The sequence below is a fragment of the Pogoniulus pusillus genome, chromosome 12, assembly GCF_015220805.1.
Source record: "Pogoniulus pusillus isolate bPogPus1 chromosome 12, bPogPus1.pri, whole genome shotgun sequence".
Lineage (NCBI taxonomy): Eukaryota > Metazoa > Chordata > Aves > Piciformes > Lybiidae > Pogoniulus > Pogoniulus pusillus.
In genome coordinates, this window is record NC_087275.1 from 28,583,540 (window position 1) to 28,600,298 (window position 16,759).

Sequence of the window (16,759 nt, forward strand, 5' to 3'; positions counted from 1 at the left end):
CTTTCCATTTTGCAGATCACATCTGATACCCATTATGGGCCAAACAAAAAGTTCAGCTTTGTAATTCTTGCAGGCTCTGAAACCCCTCCAGAGCTCCATGGGGCCTCCACTGAATGTCTAAAATACTCACAGTCAACAACCATTACATCCACTGTGAAGTCAGTGGTTGGATTGGCAATGGTTAGGGCTTCTTTTTTTTTTTGATTGAGAAGATTACAACTTGTAGCTATTATGCATTCGACTATTGTGCTAGTTTGAAGCTAGCTAGAATGTTTTGGTTGGAAGGATTAAATCACAGACTGTGAGAAGGAAACAGTGATGATGTCTACTTCATAGGCTTGCTGAGATGTAAAAGAACAAGAGTATAAACATAGATAAGGTATTCAGGCACTGTGTGAGCTCTGGGCTGCATTTTTTTCTCTAACCTCACCCTCCATCTCTCTGATTAATCCACCTGCTTCTTAACCCCCCTGGCCGACCCTCCATTCTTCCTTGGGGCACATGGCAATGTCTAGGGTAAGTTAGGGGAGTGGGAGAAGGTAGAAGGGCAGTTGGGAGCCCCTCCTGGGGACTCAGGTTTCTGGGAGGGCTCTTGTGTTTCTGTATTACCTTTTACCTTGTCTATTTCTGTCTATAACTGTATATACTGTAAATATCTGCTTGTATATTGTGCTAAGCTGTAAATATAAACTTCATTCAATTTCCAGAGCAGCTGAGTCTAGTCTTGGTGATTTCCAAAGTGTGTGGGGGTGAGTAACACCCAAACCACCACAACTATTAATTGTCAGGGCAAGTTTAACAGTTTTTAAGTCTATTTTAATGTTTTCCTACACTCGCGTATGCAAAAGTTTCCTGCATCATTTACGTTCATTAATAACTGTTACTAGAGCTGCTCGTTCAGTCATTATTGCTTAACACAGTTATTACAGGCTCTAAATGTAAAATAGATCCATTCTGGGTGGAAGAATGGTTTAAAACTGTTCATGATCTAAAGTTGTTAGTGATTTAAAACATGACCTGGAAAGAAAACTGTATCTTCTATCAGATAGAATCAGAATCATACATACGAGATAAACAGGTACATCACAGCTGGGAGCAAGCTAATTAAAGGATGTGTTCCTGATAATGTAGTAATTAATACTCCTCCCTTTATGTCCCATGTTATATTTAACTGGTGAATAGCACACAGTGGTAGAAAGATTCAAGGACTACTTTGAGGTGATGTCATGTAAGTGCTTTGCATACTGGCAGCTCTCATGATCACAGATTTAATCCAATGTAACAATCTATGCTTTCTCTTGAAATGTTTGGGGTTTTTCTTAAATCAACACAAACAAAAGATAAAAATAGCATATAGATCCTAATTGTTTACACATATAATGAGTTGATGCAACTTCAGTCCCAAAAGAGGACAGTCAGAATTGTCATCCAGCCTCAGAAATAAAACCAGAATTTGAACTGACAAATTATTCCACATTTTTGTCAAGCTGTGAATCCTTACTGGCTTTCTGAAGGTAGATTTTCAAGTTCTTAGTTCTGTTGAAGTGGTTGCAAATGCATTTCTACAAGATGGGGAAATTTATCCTTTTATTAATCACTGTCTTTCTAGCACAGCTGATAAAGCTTACAGAAGATAGCTTAAGCACTCTAAGAGGAAAACTCCAGCTGTCAGTATAGAAAAAGACATATAGAAAAGATTGCTTTACATAAAATACTGAATATATAAAGAACATGATTTGCATCTTTCAGTATTGGTACTTAGAAATCAGCTCAGCAAAAGTGAATTAGAAGAAATAAGTCAAGCTAGGGCAACTACTTAGCATATTAACGCAACAACTTCTTCACTTAATACATTCCTTTAGTACACAACAGAGAAGGAAGTACATTAAAGCAGCACATCTCTAAAAGGTGGGTATTGCTCCTCCATCTTTCTTATACTTATGAAACATTATAATATATCAACATCTTTATTTGGTTATTCATTTTACTTCAATACTAATAATTCCAAGGTCAAAGTGCACTCAAGTGGAAGAGACACAAACCACGTTCTCACTGTCTTCTGCCTTTGGTTGACATGTTCACATGCAACTAAAATTTTCCAGGTTATCCTTTTCCTAATTCCAGTTAAATTGTATTAATTCTAGGGAACCATTTATATCACACAGTATCATCAGGGTTGGAAGAGACCTCACAGATCATCAAGTCCAACCCTTTACCAAATATTTTCACAGCACAGAAAATTAGTCTTATTATGCTAAAACTTCAGGTGCACAGTTTTCACTGTGAAGAAATGTTTGGAAATCCCTCCTGAGCATCCAAGAGAGGAAAAAATACTATGCCAGGAATGACAAAAGCAAGCCAAGCATAATCACACATGTTGTTGAATAGCCACAGAAATAAGTGAAACCTAAGTTTAAAGTCACTGAACATTATTAAAGGCAACAAGATCTCAGATTTCAGTAAGCCTTCATTCTTTGCACATAAAAGATGACAATTTGCCCTTCTGAAAATATATACAAGATGAGCAGTTCAAGTGAAAACACAAAGAACTCCATGTTACAGCAAGACATGATCCAAAGACTTCCATTACAGTTTTTCCCCCTTTTTCTTACAGCATCAGGATGAGAATGTATTCTGCATATCTTGAAAAGCCTTTAATGCTCCCTCTTTTGCTGGGTAGCAATAATATTACATTTCAAATATTTGCTGGATAGCAATAATATTACATCTCAAATAGAAATTAAAAGCCATATTTACCACTTGCCTTTTAGATGGGCAGAGGAAGAAGATACAGGCAACAAGGACAGCCCAGGTTCTTACTGCCATGTTCAAGTATCAGATATCTCATGACCACCTATTTTCTTAATCCCTTAAAAAGTGAATGTCACTGTAAATTGTCTTTCAATATATTCAATAATGTTTATACTGAGTTTCAATTAAGGGCCCTCAGCTTAAATCTTCAAAGTGTTAAAACTTCAATAGAAGAACCTGTAACAGTCAAATTATATCTATGATACCTATTTAGGCTTCATCATCTTAGTACAAGTATCACCTCATCACTACCTCCCTTTATCTGCACACAGTCTGTATATTCCAGTTTTCTTGAGTTAAATAACCTCAAGCATTCTTGAGTTAAATAACCTCAAGCTCAATTCTTGGTTAAAGAATATCTTACTATATAGTGGTACTCTTGATTTGCCTTTCCTCCATCTACATTTCCAGTTACTAAAACAGTAGAGACCTTCAGTTTCAATAATGTTGTTGCAACTGTAACCTTTTGCAAATGCAAGATATGATTTGAGCTGTTGCCTTAAATCTATAAAGAACTGTGTGGCACTAAAGCACTAGTTTGCAACAACTGCAAATCAACTTCAGTCAGGAACAGCCTTAAAAACCCACCACAAATTACAAAAGAAACCAGAGCTAGACTTCTGAAACAACACAACAAAAGCTACATAAACCACTCCAATGGCACCAGGAAAATCACTAACAACAACAAACCTAATTAACTAATTACATCATCATGGGATTAAGACTCCAAATAAATATTTAGTGTTCTTTATTGTCATAAAGAAAGACAGTTTGCAAAAGCAAGGATCTTATCATTCTCTTCAACATCCAACAAAACGTGAGAAGGGGAATTCTAATTTCATGCTGGCAGACAAATAATGAACTCAAACCCACTCAATTGTCTCCATATTGGTGTTCCATTTATTTACATTTGAAGGTAATTTATCTCTAGTCACGGTATGAAAGATGTTTGGTGAGCATGCAACCCTCTGCTTGGTTTCTGGAAAACCACCTGCATTTTCTTTGCTAAATTAAACTCTTCAACCACCTATCAGGTAGCCCTTTCAAAACCACTTTGCTGTTCACATTTCACACTTAAGTTCAATGTGTTTGATCTATTTATTGTATATCAATTTGCAATTAAATCAAAACTGTGTGATTTATGTTTCCAAGAGAGTCTTCACCACAAAGTATACAGTCAAAGAGATAAACCTGGTAGCTGACACCAACACTGACTGCAACAAAGCCTTTGAAGTAAATTAGTTCTGAGAATCACTTTACCTCAGCATAAGAATATTTACACTGATTTCACATCACATATCTGACTTCAATAGTTTTGGTTCTTGCATCAAGTTCACACGACACAATGTAGTCTAAAATTATACAGAAGCAACTAACTCTTTTCACTGTAGAACTTGAAATCCCTTTAACTGTGTTTCAAACCACCATGACAACATCTTAACGCACATGGCAAATATTAAGCACGTCTTTCCAAACCACATGGTAACCACAGAGATAAAGATTTACTTACCTGATCCCCTTTTGGTCACAACCTTCAGGCTCTGAGTTAGAGTAGCATACAAGAGAATCAAGTTGGGAATAGGAGCTTTCATCTTCTGTCTGTCCGTGGCTGCTTCCTAAAGTATCAAAAAGAAGAAAGAAAAACTGATTTTTAGATTGGTGCTGAAACAACCTTGAGGTAAACAATTCATAATCCTGAGATTATAGAAAAGTTGAATGCAGTTTTTGGTGAGCTCCTGAAAAAAATGCATACTGAAATCTTCATAAACTAAACACATGCACACACTACTTTTAACCTTTGTTGTGGTAGCCCTGATAGGCCCAAAATAGGCTGATACATGTCCTGCCTTTTATAAGCATGTTTTTTCTGCTCCACCAGAGAGGCAAGCATGGGAAATGGACATAAAAGAACCTGGAGCCACTGAGTCTGGCCTGCCCAGGGTCCTGTGGTGTAAGGTACACACACTTGGCTTGTGCCTGCCTAGTGCCAGGCCTGTGCTGTTCCCAAATTAGGGAAAAGTGAGCCTGTGGCTTTGCCTAATATGGTCTGGTTTGGCTAACTGCCATCCTGATTGGCTATTCTTGTGTCCAAAGGGCAATCAATCTCGACCCACATGGATAAAAGGAGATACACAAGTGAACAACCTTTTTTGCTTACCTGCTTTGCTTCCCTGCTCTTTGCCTGCTCTCTCTGCTGTGCCCAGCCCTGCTACTATTGCACACTGCCTTATTGCTTGCCTGGTAAACTCCACTGCCGTGAGTTACCAGAGGCAGACCCTGGATCTCTGCACATGTTCAGCCTGTGTGGCCAGCGTGACATCATGCTGAGACTGCACCACATCCTGCCTTCTGTACCTGAAGATGCTGCTTAGAATCCCTGGACATATATACAGAGGGTCCAGAACAAGCCAGGAGAATAAGGTCAGAGATTGTCTGCATCCTTTCCCCAGAAGCCAGGAAGATTCAAGTCTCAACATCCAACAAGACAGAGTCCCCTGAAAGCGTTTGGGCCCCCACAAGGGTAATAATAATCTGTGAGTAAATGCTTAAATGCCTCTTTGTAATTCTCTACTGCCTTCTGCCATTGAGCAGAAAGAGTTTGAGGCCATCTACTGGGCAAGTGGCATTTGACCGCAGGAATCTTCTCTTCCAGTTCAGTTAATGTTTATATATTTTGCTGGTTATATTAGATGTAGACATGATCCATAGAATGTTTTCATGACCGTGTAAGAACTGAAAGATTATTAAAATGAGTGGTTGGGGGTGGCCAGAGTTCTGAGTATCAAAATTAATAAACAATATTAATTTTGGAAAAATATAATCTCACAGCAATTAATTTCCCCTCCCCAACAACCTTGAAGTGAGGTTCCAATACTGTCTACACAAGAATCCACTGCATTCTTATTAGAACTTTCTTAACAGTTCTCCTGACTGAAACAGCTTTTCATAGAATAAATTGATCAAAGTGGTCTTTCTCTAAACCTGCAAAATAACATCTAGTTCTTTATTGCACAATCTATTCCTCCTCTCAAAAGGAAAAAGAAATTAATGTTCTTCATTAGTCTTGCTTCCATTTATTAATTTCACAGATTGAACTCAAGATCCATGTAATGCAATGCACAATTAATTAAACACAAATCTGGTCGTCTTCTAGCATGAGAGAAATAGGGATAACAGCACACCAGAGGAAAGTAATTTTCTTTTAGATGAGCTTAAGTCAAGTTCAAACTAACATTCACTGCACTAAAATCAGAAGTGAATGTTATCAGGATGGGAGAGAGTGAGAGATGTGAATGTTAGTAGGTTGGATCACAGGTTGTGGATTAGCCTTCACTCTTAAGATGTGAATGACAGTTTCACATTTCTATTACTTGTACTTTGTACTTCTCTTCCTTTGCATTTCTAGTGGGTGTTATGCGCAGTTGGTGAAAGCAGGAACTAAATATTCTGTTAATTCCCCATGCAATAAGGAGGATGCTGTCTAGTCATGAGGATTGGTGGGTTTGTTCTGTTATGGTTGGTAGGACTAGCATCTCACATTTTGATGGGTTAAAAAGGGAAAGGTAAGTCCAATCTTCTGTTTAGTCAGGCTGACAGTAGACTTTTTGCTACCCATAGTCATCATTGTGATGCTTTGGGAGTTATCCACCCCTCCCTCCCCCCACCTGCCCGGGGAGGTGGTGGAGTCGCCATCCCTGGGGCAGTTCAAGGCAAGATTGGACGTGGCACGTGGTGCCATGGTCTAGCCTTGAGCTCTGTGGTAAAGGGTTGGACTTGATGATCTGTGAGGTCTCTTCTAACCCTGATAATACTGTGTGTGTGATACTGTGTGTGAAATGACCAAGACTAGACTCAGCCAGGAAATTAAGGAATGAAGCCATATTTACAGTTTAGCACAATATACAAGTAGATATTTACAATCTATACTGCTATAGACAGAAATATATAAGTTAAAAGTAATACAGAAACACAACAGCCCTCCCAGAAATCAGAGTCTCAAGGAAGGGCTCCCAACCACTCTTCCACCTTCCTTCCACCCCTCTACCTTATCCCAGAGTTTGCCTTATGCTCAAAGTGAGTTTGGAGGGTCAGCCAGGGGGGTTAGAAAGCAGAAGGATTAATTACACAGAAGCAACCCAGGGCACCAACAGACACACACACACACACACACATTGACTCTCTCACTATCTCTTATCTATGTTTTGTGTTCTTGTTTTTAATCCATCTCAGCAAGCCTATGAGTGAAGTAGACATCACCATTGTTTCCTTTTCACAGCCTATAATCTATTTTTTTCTCATTAAAATATTCCAGTTAGCCTCAAACTAGCACAATCATAGTAATTTATGCAAAAAAATATTCTTATCTATTGGGGGAAAATGGGTCTGTGATCCATAGTTCTTTAATATTATAAAGACCCACATAAAGCCAATGTGGGTTTGATACTGACCTCTGTTAATCACAGCACTGTAAAACAACTGAAAATATCTCTCAAAAGGAACCACATAGTGCAAGCTTTGACTTCAAAAGGGACCAGGAATCTTTTGCACTTTCACTGACAGGTTACTCAGTAACCAAGACACTTTTTAAAAGCAGTATATTAAAACACCTTCATCTTAGAGCATAGGTGAGAGACAAGAAATAATGGGGGTGTAAAATAGTCTATTGTGGAACACTGGAACAAGTTGCCCAGGGATGCTGTGGATGCTCCCTCCCTGGAGGTGTTCAAGGCCAGGTTGGATGAAGCCAATAATGAAGTGACCTGTTCTAGTGGGAGGTGTCCCTGCCTATGGCAGGGGTTGGAACTAGATGACCTTTGATGTGCCTACCAACCTAAACCATTCTGTGGGAAAAAAATACTTGAACTATTATGACTTCATACAGAATCCATTTTATAGCTTTAGATTTCAGGTCATTTGAGAACTAAATGCAAACCTGCTGCACTCATTATTATGACTAATAAAGGTGGATTGAGAATGCAACTTGAAAGCAATGGTTTGGGTGGTTTCTTTTTATATATGTAACAATTGAAATGGGCTGCCCAGGGAGGTGGTGGAGTTTCTGTCTCTGGAAGTGTTTAAGAAAAGACTGGATGAGGCACTTAGTGCCATGGTCTAGTTGATTGGACAAGACTGGGTGCTAGGTTGGAGTGAATGATCTTGGAGGTCTCTTCCAACCTGGTTGATTCAATGATTCTATGATTATATATTGATACTGAAAGAATTACACAAGTATTGATATGCTTGCTTGTTCATTCACTGTGAACAAGCTCCAGCACTTCAGGAGTGCAGGTGAAGGACAATCATGTACCAACATTCATGTATGGCTTCAGAAAAGTTAGACAATAAATCGCTTGGCAAACACAGAAAAGAAAACATGAAATATGAGATTTCTGCCAGTTAAATTATGTGCAATCCTAACGTTTTAGTTAAGCTTAAATATTAACTAAGTACCATGACCACTGGCAGTTATAAATAATGCAGAGCCTTGGAGTCTTAGAAGCCAGAAATAGAGGTTAATCTTTCCAGGGGCACAGTAAGTAGGTGTCACAAAGTGTCACATCACATTTCACTGCAGACTTGGGTCAAGATTCCTGAAATCAAACTCTCATTTCTCAGTCACTGTACTAACTGATACCGCAGGAAATCCTGAAACATATCTTCAGCCTCCAGGGTACTAGTAAGAATAAGTTCCTGGCTCTGTGTGAGCCTAATAAACACTGTCTAAAGCACCACAGGATCTTACTATGCAATTTCAAATTCACAAAATGGGTTCTGACTGTGAAAGCAGATCCAAACACATTTTTTGACCATATATCAAGAGGTTATATTGCTGATTACTGTGAAAGGAATGCAAAATTATATACATACACATACACATGCATTCATATGCATACATATTTCTTGCAGGGAAGCCATGCAGTAGCTGGAAACATCAAAGTTAAAGAAAGACTCAGAAAATACAAGAATATTAGTAAGAAGCAGTTCAGTGTTCTTTTGGTCCATGCATACATCACTCATTTCAGTTGTCATGGAATATACATGTCCTGGCTTGCTCATGCATAATCCCATGGTGTCCTTCCCTCTGCTGGGTGGGGGGAACACACCTCAGGGACAAGGCAAAAAGCTTGGAGACACCCACTTTGAGGGTTCAAGATGTGCCCAGACTTGTGCCTCCCAAATAAGGGAAAGCAAGATCCCAGCTTCACCTAATATGGTCAGGTTTGGCAAAGTGCTATTCTGATTGGTGAATCTCTGTGACCAAAGGGACCATTATATTTCATAGAATCAAGCAGGTTGGCAGAGACTTCCAAGATCATCCACTCCAACCTGTCACCCAGCCCTAGCCAGTCAACCAGACCATGGCACTAAGTGCCTATCCAGTCTTTTCTTAAACACCTCCAGGGACAGCAACTCCACCACCCTGGGCAGCCCATTCCAATGCCAATCACTCTCTCTGTGAAGAGCTTCAAGACATCAAGAAGACTCCTTTCAAGTGTTTGGGTATTGTCTGATACTATTTTGTGAGTAAATATCCAAAGCCTCTTTGTAAGAAATTCTGTAACTAGATTCTATTGTGCCTTCTGCCTTAGCAGCAGAAAGGAGCCCCTAGGGGGCAGGCAGTATAATTGAAACTAAGAACCTCTTTTTAGTTCTAAATTTAATGTTTGTATTTGCTAGTTATTGCTTAAGTGTTCTAGGTTGCCTATTCCCTGTGTGTATGAATAGCCAAACCATGAGTTTCAAACATTGTAAATAAGTAACTAGATTCTATTGTGCCTTCTGCCTTAGTAGCAGAAAGGAGCATCTTGGGTCTCCCTTGAGGGCGATTGGTACATCAGCCACAAGATTCTCTTTCCTAAAGAGTTAATGTTTGTTATATTTGCTAGTTATTTCTTAAGTGTTCTAGGTTGCCTGTTCCCTGTTTGTATAAGTGCATTCATTTATACATGCATTTTGAATCTTGTAAATAAGTTTACTGGTGAGATCTGATGTTAAGAAACAATTTTCATAGTTATAAACCATCTTCACCTGGATATCAAAATTAATATTGACTATTAATTTTACATAATTCATAACACAAGTCAACAAGGAGAACTATTAATGGACTGCATTTTAGACATATGATTCCACTGTGGAAGCCATTCTCATGTCCATTTATTCCCAGAGATTCAGGTCTATCTTAAAAGCATACACAAAATGGGCTTTTGCCTACACAGCTTCTCTTAAATCCCTAGAGGTCTGCTACTGTCATTGAGATACTAAAAAGCACCTACTGCTAGAGGGGAGGAAAAAAGGGAGGGGTAGCTCCCAGCAGCAGTGGAAATATGAGCAACAAATCAGATCTGACACAGAATCTCCCCAGGGATTTGCAACCCTTCTCTTCTGTTTCCACTCCCTTTTTTTTTTTTTTTTTGAGTCTTCACTTAATTTTAAAAATGAAAAGCTCAAGTGAAGAAAATTGAAAGCAATAATGTTTAGTATAGCAGAGCTGGTGCCTGATGGCTTTGAAAATGGTCTTGGAGGTTGGGAAACCTGCCTTACATCATTCATATGACTGATTCAAATCAGATATTTAACATTTCATGCCCCCCATTCCAGGTAAATGCCTTAGCAGTTGGATGTTCTAGAGAATGCCATCATAGTGAAGTTGGTTGAAAAAACAATTTAAGCAATTTAGAAGAAAATAGGAACACAGAAACATAGAATTGTTCCAATTGGAAAAGTTCTCTAAGATCATACAGTCATAGAATCAACAAGGTTGGGAGAGACCTCTAAGATCATTCACTCCAACCTAGCACTCAGCCTTATCCAGACAACTAAACCATGGCACTAAGTGCCTCAGCCAGTCTTTTCTTGAACACCACCAGGGATGGTGACTCCACCACCTCCCTGGGCAGCCCATTCCAATGCCAATCACTCTCTCTGGAAAGAACTTCATCCTAACATCCAGCCTAGGCCTCCCCTGGCACAACTTCAGACTGTGTCCCCTCATTGTGTTTCTGGTTGCCTGGGAGAAGAGACCAACCCCTACCTGGCTACAGCCTCCCTTCAGGTGGTTGCAGATAGCAATGAGGTCACCCCTGAGCCTCGTCTTCTCTAGAGCAAACCACCCCAGCTCCCTCATCGAGTCCAGCCCTGGTTGATGTACTTCTAGAAACTCTTTTTGTTATTCTTTCACTATGATTGCTGAGTCTATGGAGGACAAAATCTGTTAGAACATCAAGAACTGCAGTTATTTTTCATCTCTAAGCAGCATTCACAACTGCAGATTTTCAGTAGTGGGTTGTTTGCATGAACAGCAAAATTGAAAGCATGTTGCATATTGCTGCATAAATATAGTCCACAGATATTTTATGTAAGATATATGCCCTTATTTAATGACATTTCATTTATTTAGTGTCCTTATTTAGTTGGGCATATTACTAATTTAGTCTTACCTTTAAAAGGTGATATTGCTGGGCAGCAAAAAAATAGGGGCAGGGGAGTGGGGGAGGAGAGTTCGGGAGAAGGGAGAAAAATCAGAAAAAACAAAGGGGAAAAAGGGGAAAAAACAACCAACCAACCTCCCAAAAATAAAACCAACCAAACATAAAAATAATCCACAAACAAAACCCAACAAAGCAACAACACAGAAAGCCTGTAGCATCTCTATCACCAAGTATCTCATTTTCCAGTTGAGAAAAATAGAAGTCCAGCTATATCTCAACACTAACATTCTTTGGGAAAGAGCCAAGAGTGCTTTTTTGCCTAGATTGTCATAAACACTGTGAGAAAATCTCACATACATGCAAGCATGGTTCCCCAAACAGCTCAGCAGGAACTGAAGTAAAAATAAGGCAATTGCTGATAAAGCACAGAAATGGAAAACTCATTTTGGATCTTCCCCAAAACTTAAATTAAAATTTAATTTAAGTAAGATTTTCTTTTTCATTGGCTCAGACCCTAACAATAACTTTAAGGAGTTGATTCTCTCTTAGCCTATAAATGCTAGTTGGCTTCCATTCTCTGATTTTCTAAAAATCAGGTTTTCTTTCTAGCTTAGAATAATATTCTTTTATACATATTTAAAACAATCAGCAATAGAACAAGGGGATACAGTCTCAAGTTGTGGCAGGGGAAGTATAGGCTGGAGGTTAGGAGGAAGTTGTTGGCAGAGAGAGTGATTGGCATTGCAATGGGCTGCCCAGGGAGGTGGTGGAGGCACCATCCTTGGAGGTGTTCAAAAAAAGCCTGGCTGAGGCACTTAGTGCCATGGTCTAGCTGACTGGCTAGGGCTGGGTGCTAGGTTGGCCTGGCTGATCTTGGAGGTCTCTTCCAACCTGGTTGATTCTATGATTCTATGATCACCTAGTTCCAACCCCTCTGCCATGGGCAGGTTTTTTACATCCAGAACACAGCCTAAACTGCTTGAAAAACAGGCCTTCAAATTCCCACATTGGAGGAAAAATGTTAAACTGGAGTCAGTGTGATTTCATAAACAACTGCCAATTCACTGTCACAGTCTGCTAGATCTCCCAGAACAAAGAGTCCTGACAATATTTGAAGTGTTAAGAAGAAAACAGACCTATTTCAAAGACAAATGTTAATTGAAATGCACCTATTTCGAAGGCAAAAGTTAATTAAAAACTGTCTTTTCCAGAGCCTCAGCACAAGAATGAGAAAGATTCAACAATCAGATTTTGAAGAACTCATGAGATAGCAGTTATAAGCACCCAGGGTGGCAGTAAGGCATTGAGCTGCTTCTGCAAATCACTCTGTTCCTCCTTGCTATGCCAACATTCTCAAGTTCAGAAAAGTTGTGGCTGTCTTGAGAAAAAAAGAATACAAAAGGAGCTGATTCTAAAAAGCAGTGAGGGCTGAAGAAATGGTAACAGTGGTAACCAAAAGCCAGTATGCCACCTCTCCTGCAGAGCAGGCTGTGAATAGGAACTCAGAGTTCTTGAGAAGTTTCCAACCAACTGCATCCTCACATTTCCAATTCAACCTGGCAGTCACTGCTACCTCTTTTTTTTTTTTTTTTTTTCTTAAACATACATTTTATTGCTAAGATTTTAATCTCCTTAAGACTCCATCCATCGATGTCAACAATAATGTTTGAACACTTGTGTTTGAAGCAAGGAACTAACAAGCATTCCTATCTTGCACACTGTTTACATAGCTTAGTGTTCCTAATTATTTCATTAAGGGACTTTTGTGTGTGGTAGGTAATGGATGAGATTTCTGGACAGTGCTTTTTCTATTAAGAGACAAATAAATTCCAGCAGATTGCAGATAGAGGAAATGTGACACATCATATGCTTAAGAATCCTTTATTGAAGAAACAGTTGAACATCTTGTCCCTCTGAACCATGGATTAAAATAGGTTCATAGCTGAAAACTGGCATACTTTGAGAAACTGCAGAGGCTAAGAAGAGAAAGTTTCAGGAGAGACATTATAAAAAGGCAGATGACAGTGGCTTTACAATGGTGTCTTGTGGAAACCAGGTCAGTGGGGTGTCCTCACCTACAGATAATTCATCAGGGATAGTCCAGCTAGAAGTTCTTATGCAGAAAGCCTTAGATGGTGTGGCAGTGACTTATTTACTCTCAGGGTAAGGGTACAACAGATGGGCAAAGGTCTCTGCTCATTCTCAAGAGCCTTTACATGAGATGAAGAAATTCACCAGCCTAGGTTTAAAACAATCTAGCACTGTGCTCCTGTGGCCAAGAAGGTCAATGTCGTTCTGGGGTGAATTAGAAGGGCTGTGGTTAGTAGGTCAAGAGAGGGTCTTCTCCTCTACTCTGACATGAGGAGGCTTAAAGGAGAGGAACATCGATTATGAGGAGAGACTAAGGGAGCTGAAGCTCTGCTGCTTGGAGAGGAGGAAACTCCTGTTAATGCTTATATATGTAAAGAGTGAATGCCAGAAGGATGGAGCCAGGCTCTGCTTGGTGATGGCTGATGACAGGACAAGACGCAATGGGTTGAAGGAAAAACGTTTTCACTGCAAGGATGACAAAATACTGGAACAGGCTGCCCACAGGAGTTTGGGAGCCTCCCTTTCTGGAGATACTCAAAACCCACCTGGACATGTTCCTGTGTGATCTAGGTCTAGGTGATCCTGCTCTGGCAGGGGAGGTTGGACTAGATGATCTTTCGGGGTCCTTTCCAGCTTCTAACATTCTGTGATTCTGTGAAGTGTTTATTGGTAGCTCATTCAAATCAATTCAGTCAATTTCTACCCTATTATCCAGGGTAGAATAATTCTCTTCATATTCACTTAACATAAAAAAATTAAAAAATAGAACATTCCATCAAACTTTATCAGATCCTATTGTGAAGGCCCCCAGGAAGTTTTAAAAGCTCACAAGCAATGTATGTAGCTCTCACAGAATTCAGAACTGAATGTAAATGTGTTTGTCCATGAGATCAGTGTGCTTGAAACATCTCCACAGTAACTTCTATCCTTAGTTGTGCTGGAGAGAATATGGAAAGTATGCAAGGATTCAGAGTGAGTTGCCTTGAAAATGCATCTCTTGGGATGAGATTTAACAAGGCACTTTGGCCACAACAACCCCAAGCAGCACTACAGGCTGGGGGCAGAGTGGCTGGAGGCACCTGGGGGTACTGGTAGATAGTAGCTGAAGATGAGACAGCAGTGTGCCCAGGTGGCCAAGAGAGCCAATGGCATCCTGGCCTGTATCAGGAACAGTGTGGCCAGTAGGATAAGGGAGGTTATTCTTCCCCTGCACTCAACATTGGTGAGGCCACACCTTGAGTCCTGTGTCCAGTTCTGGACCCCTCAATTCAAGAGAGATGTTGAGGTGCTGGAATGTGTCCAGAGAAGGGCAACAAAGCTGGTGAAAGTCTTGGAACGCAAACCTTATGAGGAGAGGCTGAGGCAGCTGGGGGTGTTTAGCATGGAGAAGAGGAGGCTCAGGGGTGACCTCACTGCTGCCTACAACCAGCTGAAGGGAGTCTGTAGCCAGGTGGGGTTGATCTCTTGTCAACCAGCAACAGAACAAGGAGACACAGTCTCAAGTTGTGCCAGGGGAGGTCTAGGCTGGATGTCTTTCCAGAGAGAGTGATTGGCATTGGAATGGGCTGCCCAGGGAGGTGGTGGAGTTGCCATCCCTGGAGGTGTTCAAACAAAGCCTGGATGGGGCACTTAGTGCCATGGTCTAGTTGACTGAATAGAGCTGGGTGCTAGGTTGTCCTGGATGATCTTGAGGATCTCTTCCAACCTGGCTGATTCTATGATTGAGTGATGCAGTTGCCAGAGGGATGGGATAGCATCCAGAAAGACCTAGTCAAGCTTGAGAGTTGGGCTTATGTGAACCTCACAAGATTCAACAAAGTGCAAGGTCCTGCCTATGGGTCAGAGCAACCCCTGGTATCAACACAGTCTGGGGGATAATGGGATTGAGAGCAGCGCCGCAGAGGGTGTGAGGGGTGCTGGACATGAACAACAGTGTCTGCTCACAGCCTGGATGTCCCACAGACTCAAATGGCAAATGGCCCTTGATGAATTGAAAGAAATGTCCAGAAATACACTAGTTGTGCTGCTTTAGTCCCAGATTTTTACAGAACTTGGCACAAGTAGCAGAAGGCTGGGCTGTACAAAAAGCATGACCAGCAACTCGAGGGAAGTAATCCTGCCACTCTGTGAGTGTACTGTTGAGACCTCACTTGGAGTACTGTGTTCAGCTCTGCAGTCCTCAGCACACAAAAAGACATAGACCTGTTGGTACAGGTCCACAGAAGGGTTACAGCTGGAGCACCTCTCCTGTAAAGAAAGGCTGAATGAGTTGGGGTTGTTCAGCTTGGAGAAGAGAAGGCTGCTGGGAGACCTTTCAGTACTTAAAAGGGACCTACAAGAAAGTTGGGGTCAATCTCTTTAGCAAAGCTTGTTGCAACAGGACAAGAGGTGATGGTATTAAACTAAAAGAGTTTTAGATTCAGACTAGGAAGAAGATTTTTACAATGAGGATGGTGAAACACTGGAACTGGTTGCCCAAGGAGGTGTTATATGCTCCATTCCTGGAAACATTCAAGAACAAGTTGGAAGGGTCTCTGGGCATCCTGATCTACTCAAAGATGTCCTTTTTTATGGCACTGAGGTTGGACTAAATGACCTTTAAATACCCTTTCAACCCAAAAGATACTACCATTTTATGATTCTGTTGTTCATTGCTTTTTATGTTCTGTTCAGAGTTGTACACATTTTACTGCATTCAACTGCTGCACGCAATGGGGCTGAGATAAAGAAGTCAGGAGAGTGCATTCCTATTGCTCATTCATGACAGAAAGCTATTTTCTATCGAATGTGAAAGCGTTGATAGTAATTATGTGCAAATGAACTGTCGATGGAGACAAGTGTAATACCAAAAGCTCCAAGTAAGCAGAGGTTTTAGCAAGTGCAGAATATTAGCACAACTCAAATGGAATTGGTATAAGACACTCATCAAGAAGCTTTTAGCTCTACTATACATATAAGCCATTAGATACTGTCAAAGTTTTGGCTATTATTTGTACCAATCAGCTAACCTGAGCTTCAATTTGTAACATAAATATTTAATAAAGGTGGTCCCATGTGGAATCAGTTCATTTCCTGCTTTCAAAGTGGGGGATGTGATAAATGTTCAGCATTCTCTTGTGTACTCTGTTTTCTCTATCTGCTGCTGTCAGGGAGAATCACAGAATCAGAGAATCAACCAGGTTGGAAAAGATCTCTGAGATCACCTAGTCCAATCCATCCCCTAGTCCTTCTAATTAACTAAACCATGGCACTAAGTGCCTCATGCAGGCTTTTCTGGAACACCTCCAGGGATGGTGACTCCTCCACCTCCCTGGGCAGCCCATTCCAATGCCAATCACTCTTTCCATGAAGAACTTCTTCCTCATGTCCAGTCTAAACCTGCCCTGATGCAGTTTGAGACTATGTCCTCTTGTTCAGTCACGGGTTGC

At 40.5% G+C, this 16,759-nt stretch overlaps 1 protein-coding gene across 1 annotated transcript in view; it reads right to left on the bottom strand.

Moving 5' to 3' along the window:
* The window catches only part of IL1RAPL1 (interleukin 1 receptor accessory protein like 1), a 679,666-nt gene that overhangs the window by 579,713 nt on the left and 83,194 nt on the right, over positions 1–16,759 (bottom strand). The window contains exon 2 of the mRNA XM_064151980.1: positions 4,322–4,427. Coding sequence (XP_064008050.1) covers positions 4,322–4,403 — 82 coding nt within the window. The 5' untranslated portion in view covers positions 4,404–4,427. The remainder of the gene's footprint in view (positions 1–4,321; positions 4,428–16,759) is intronic.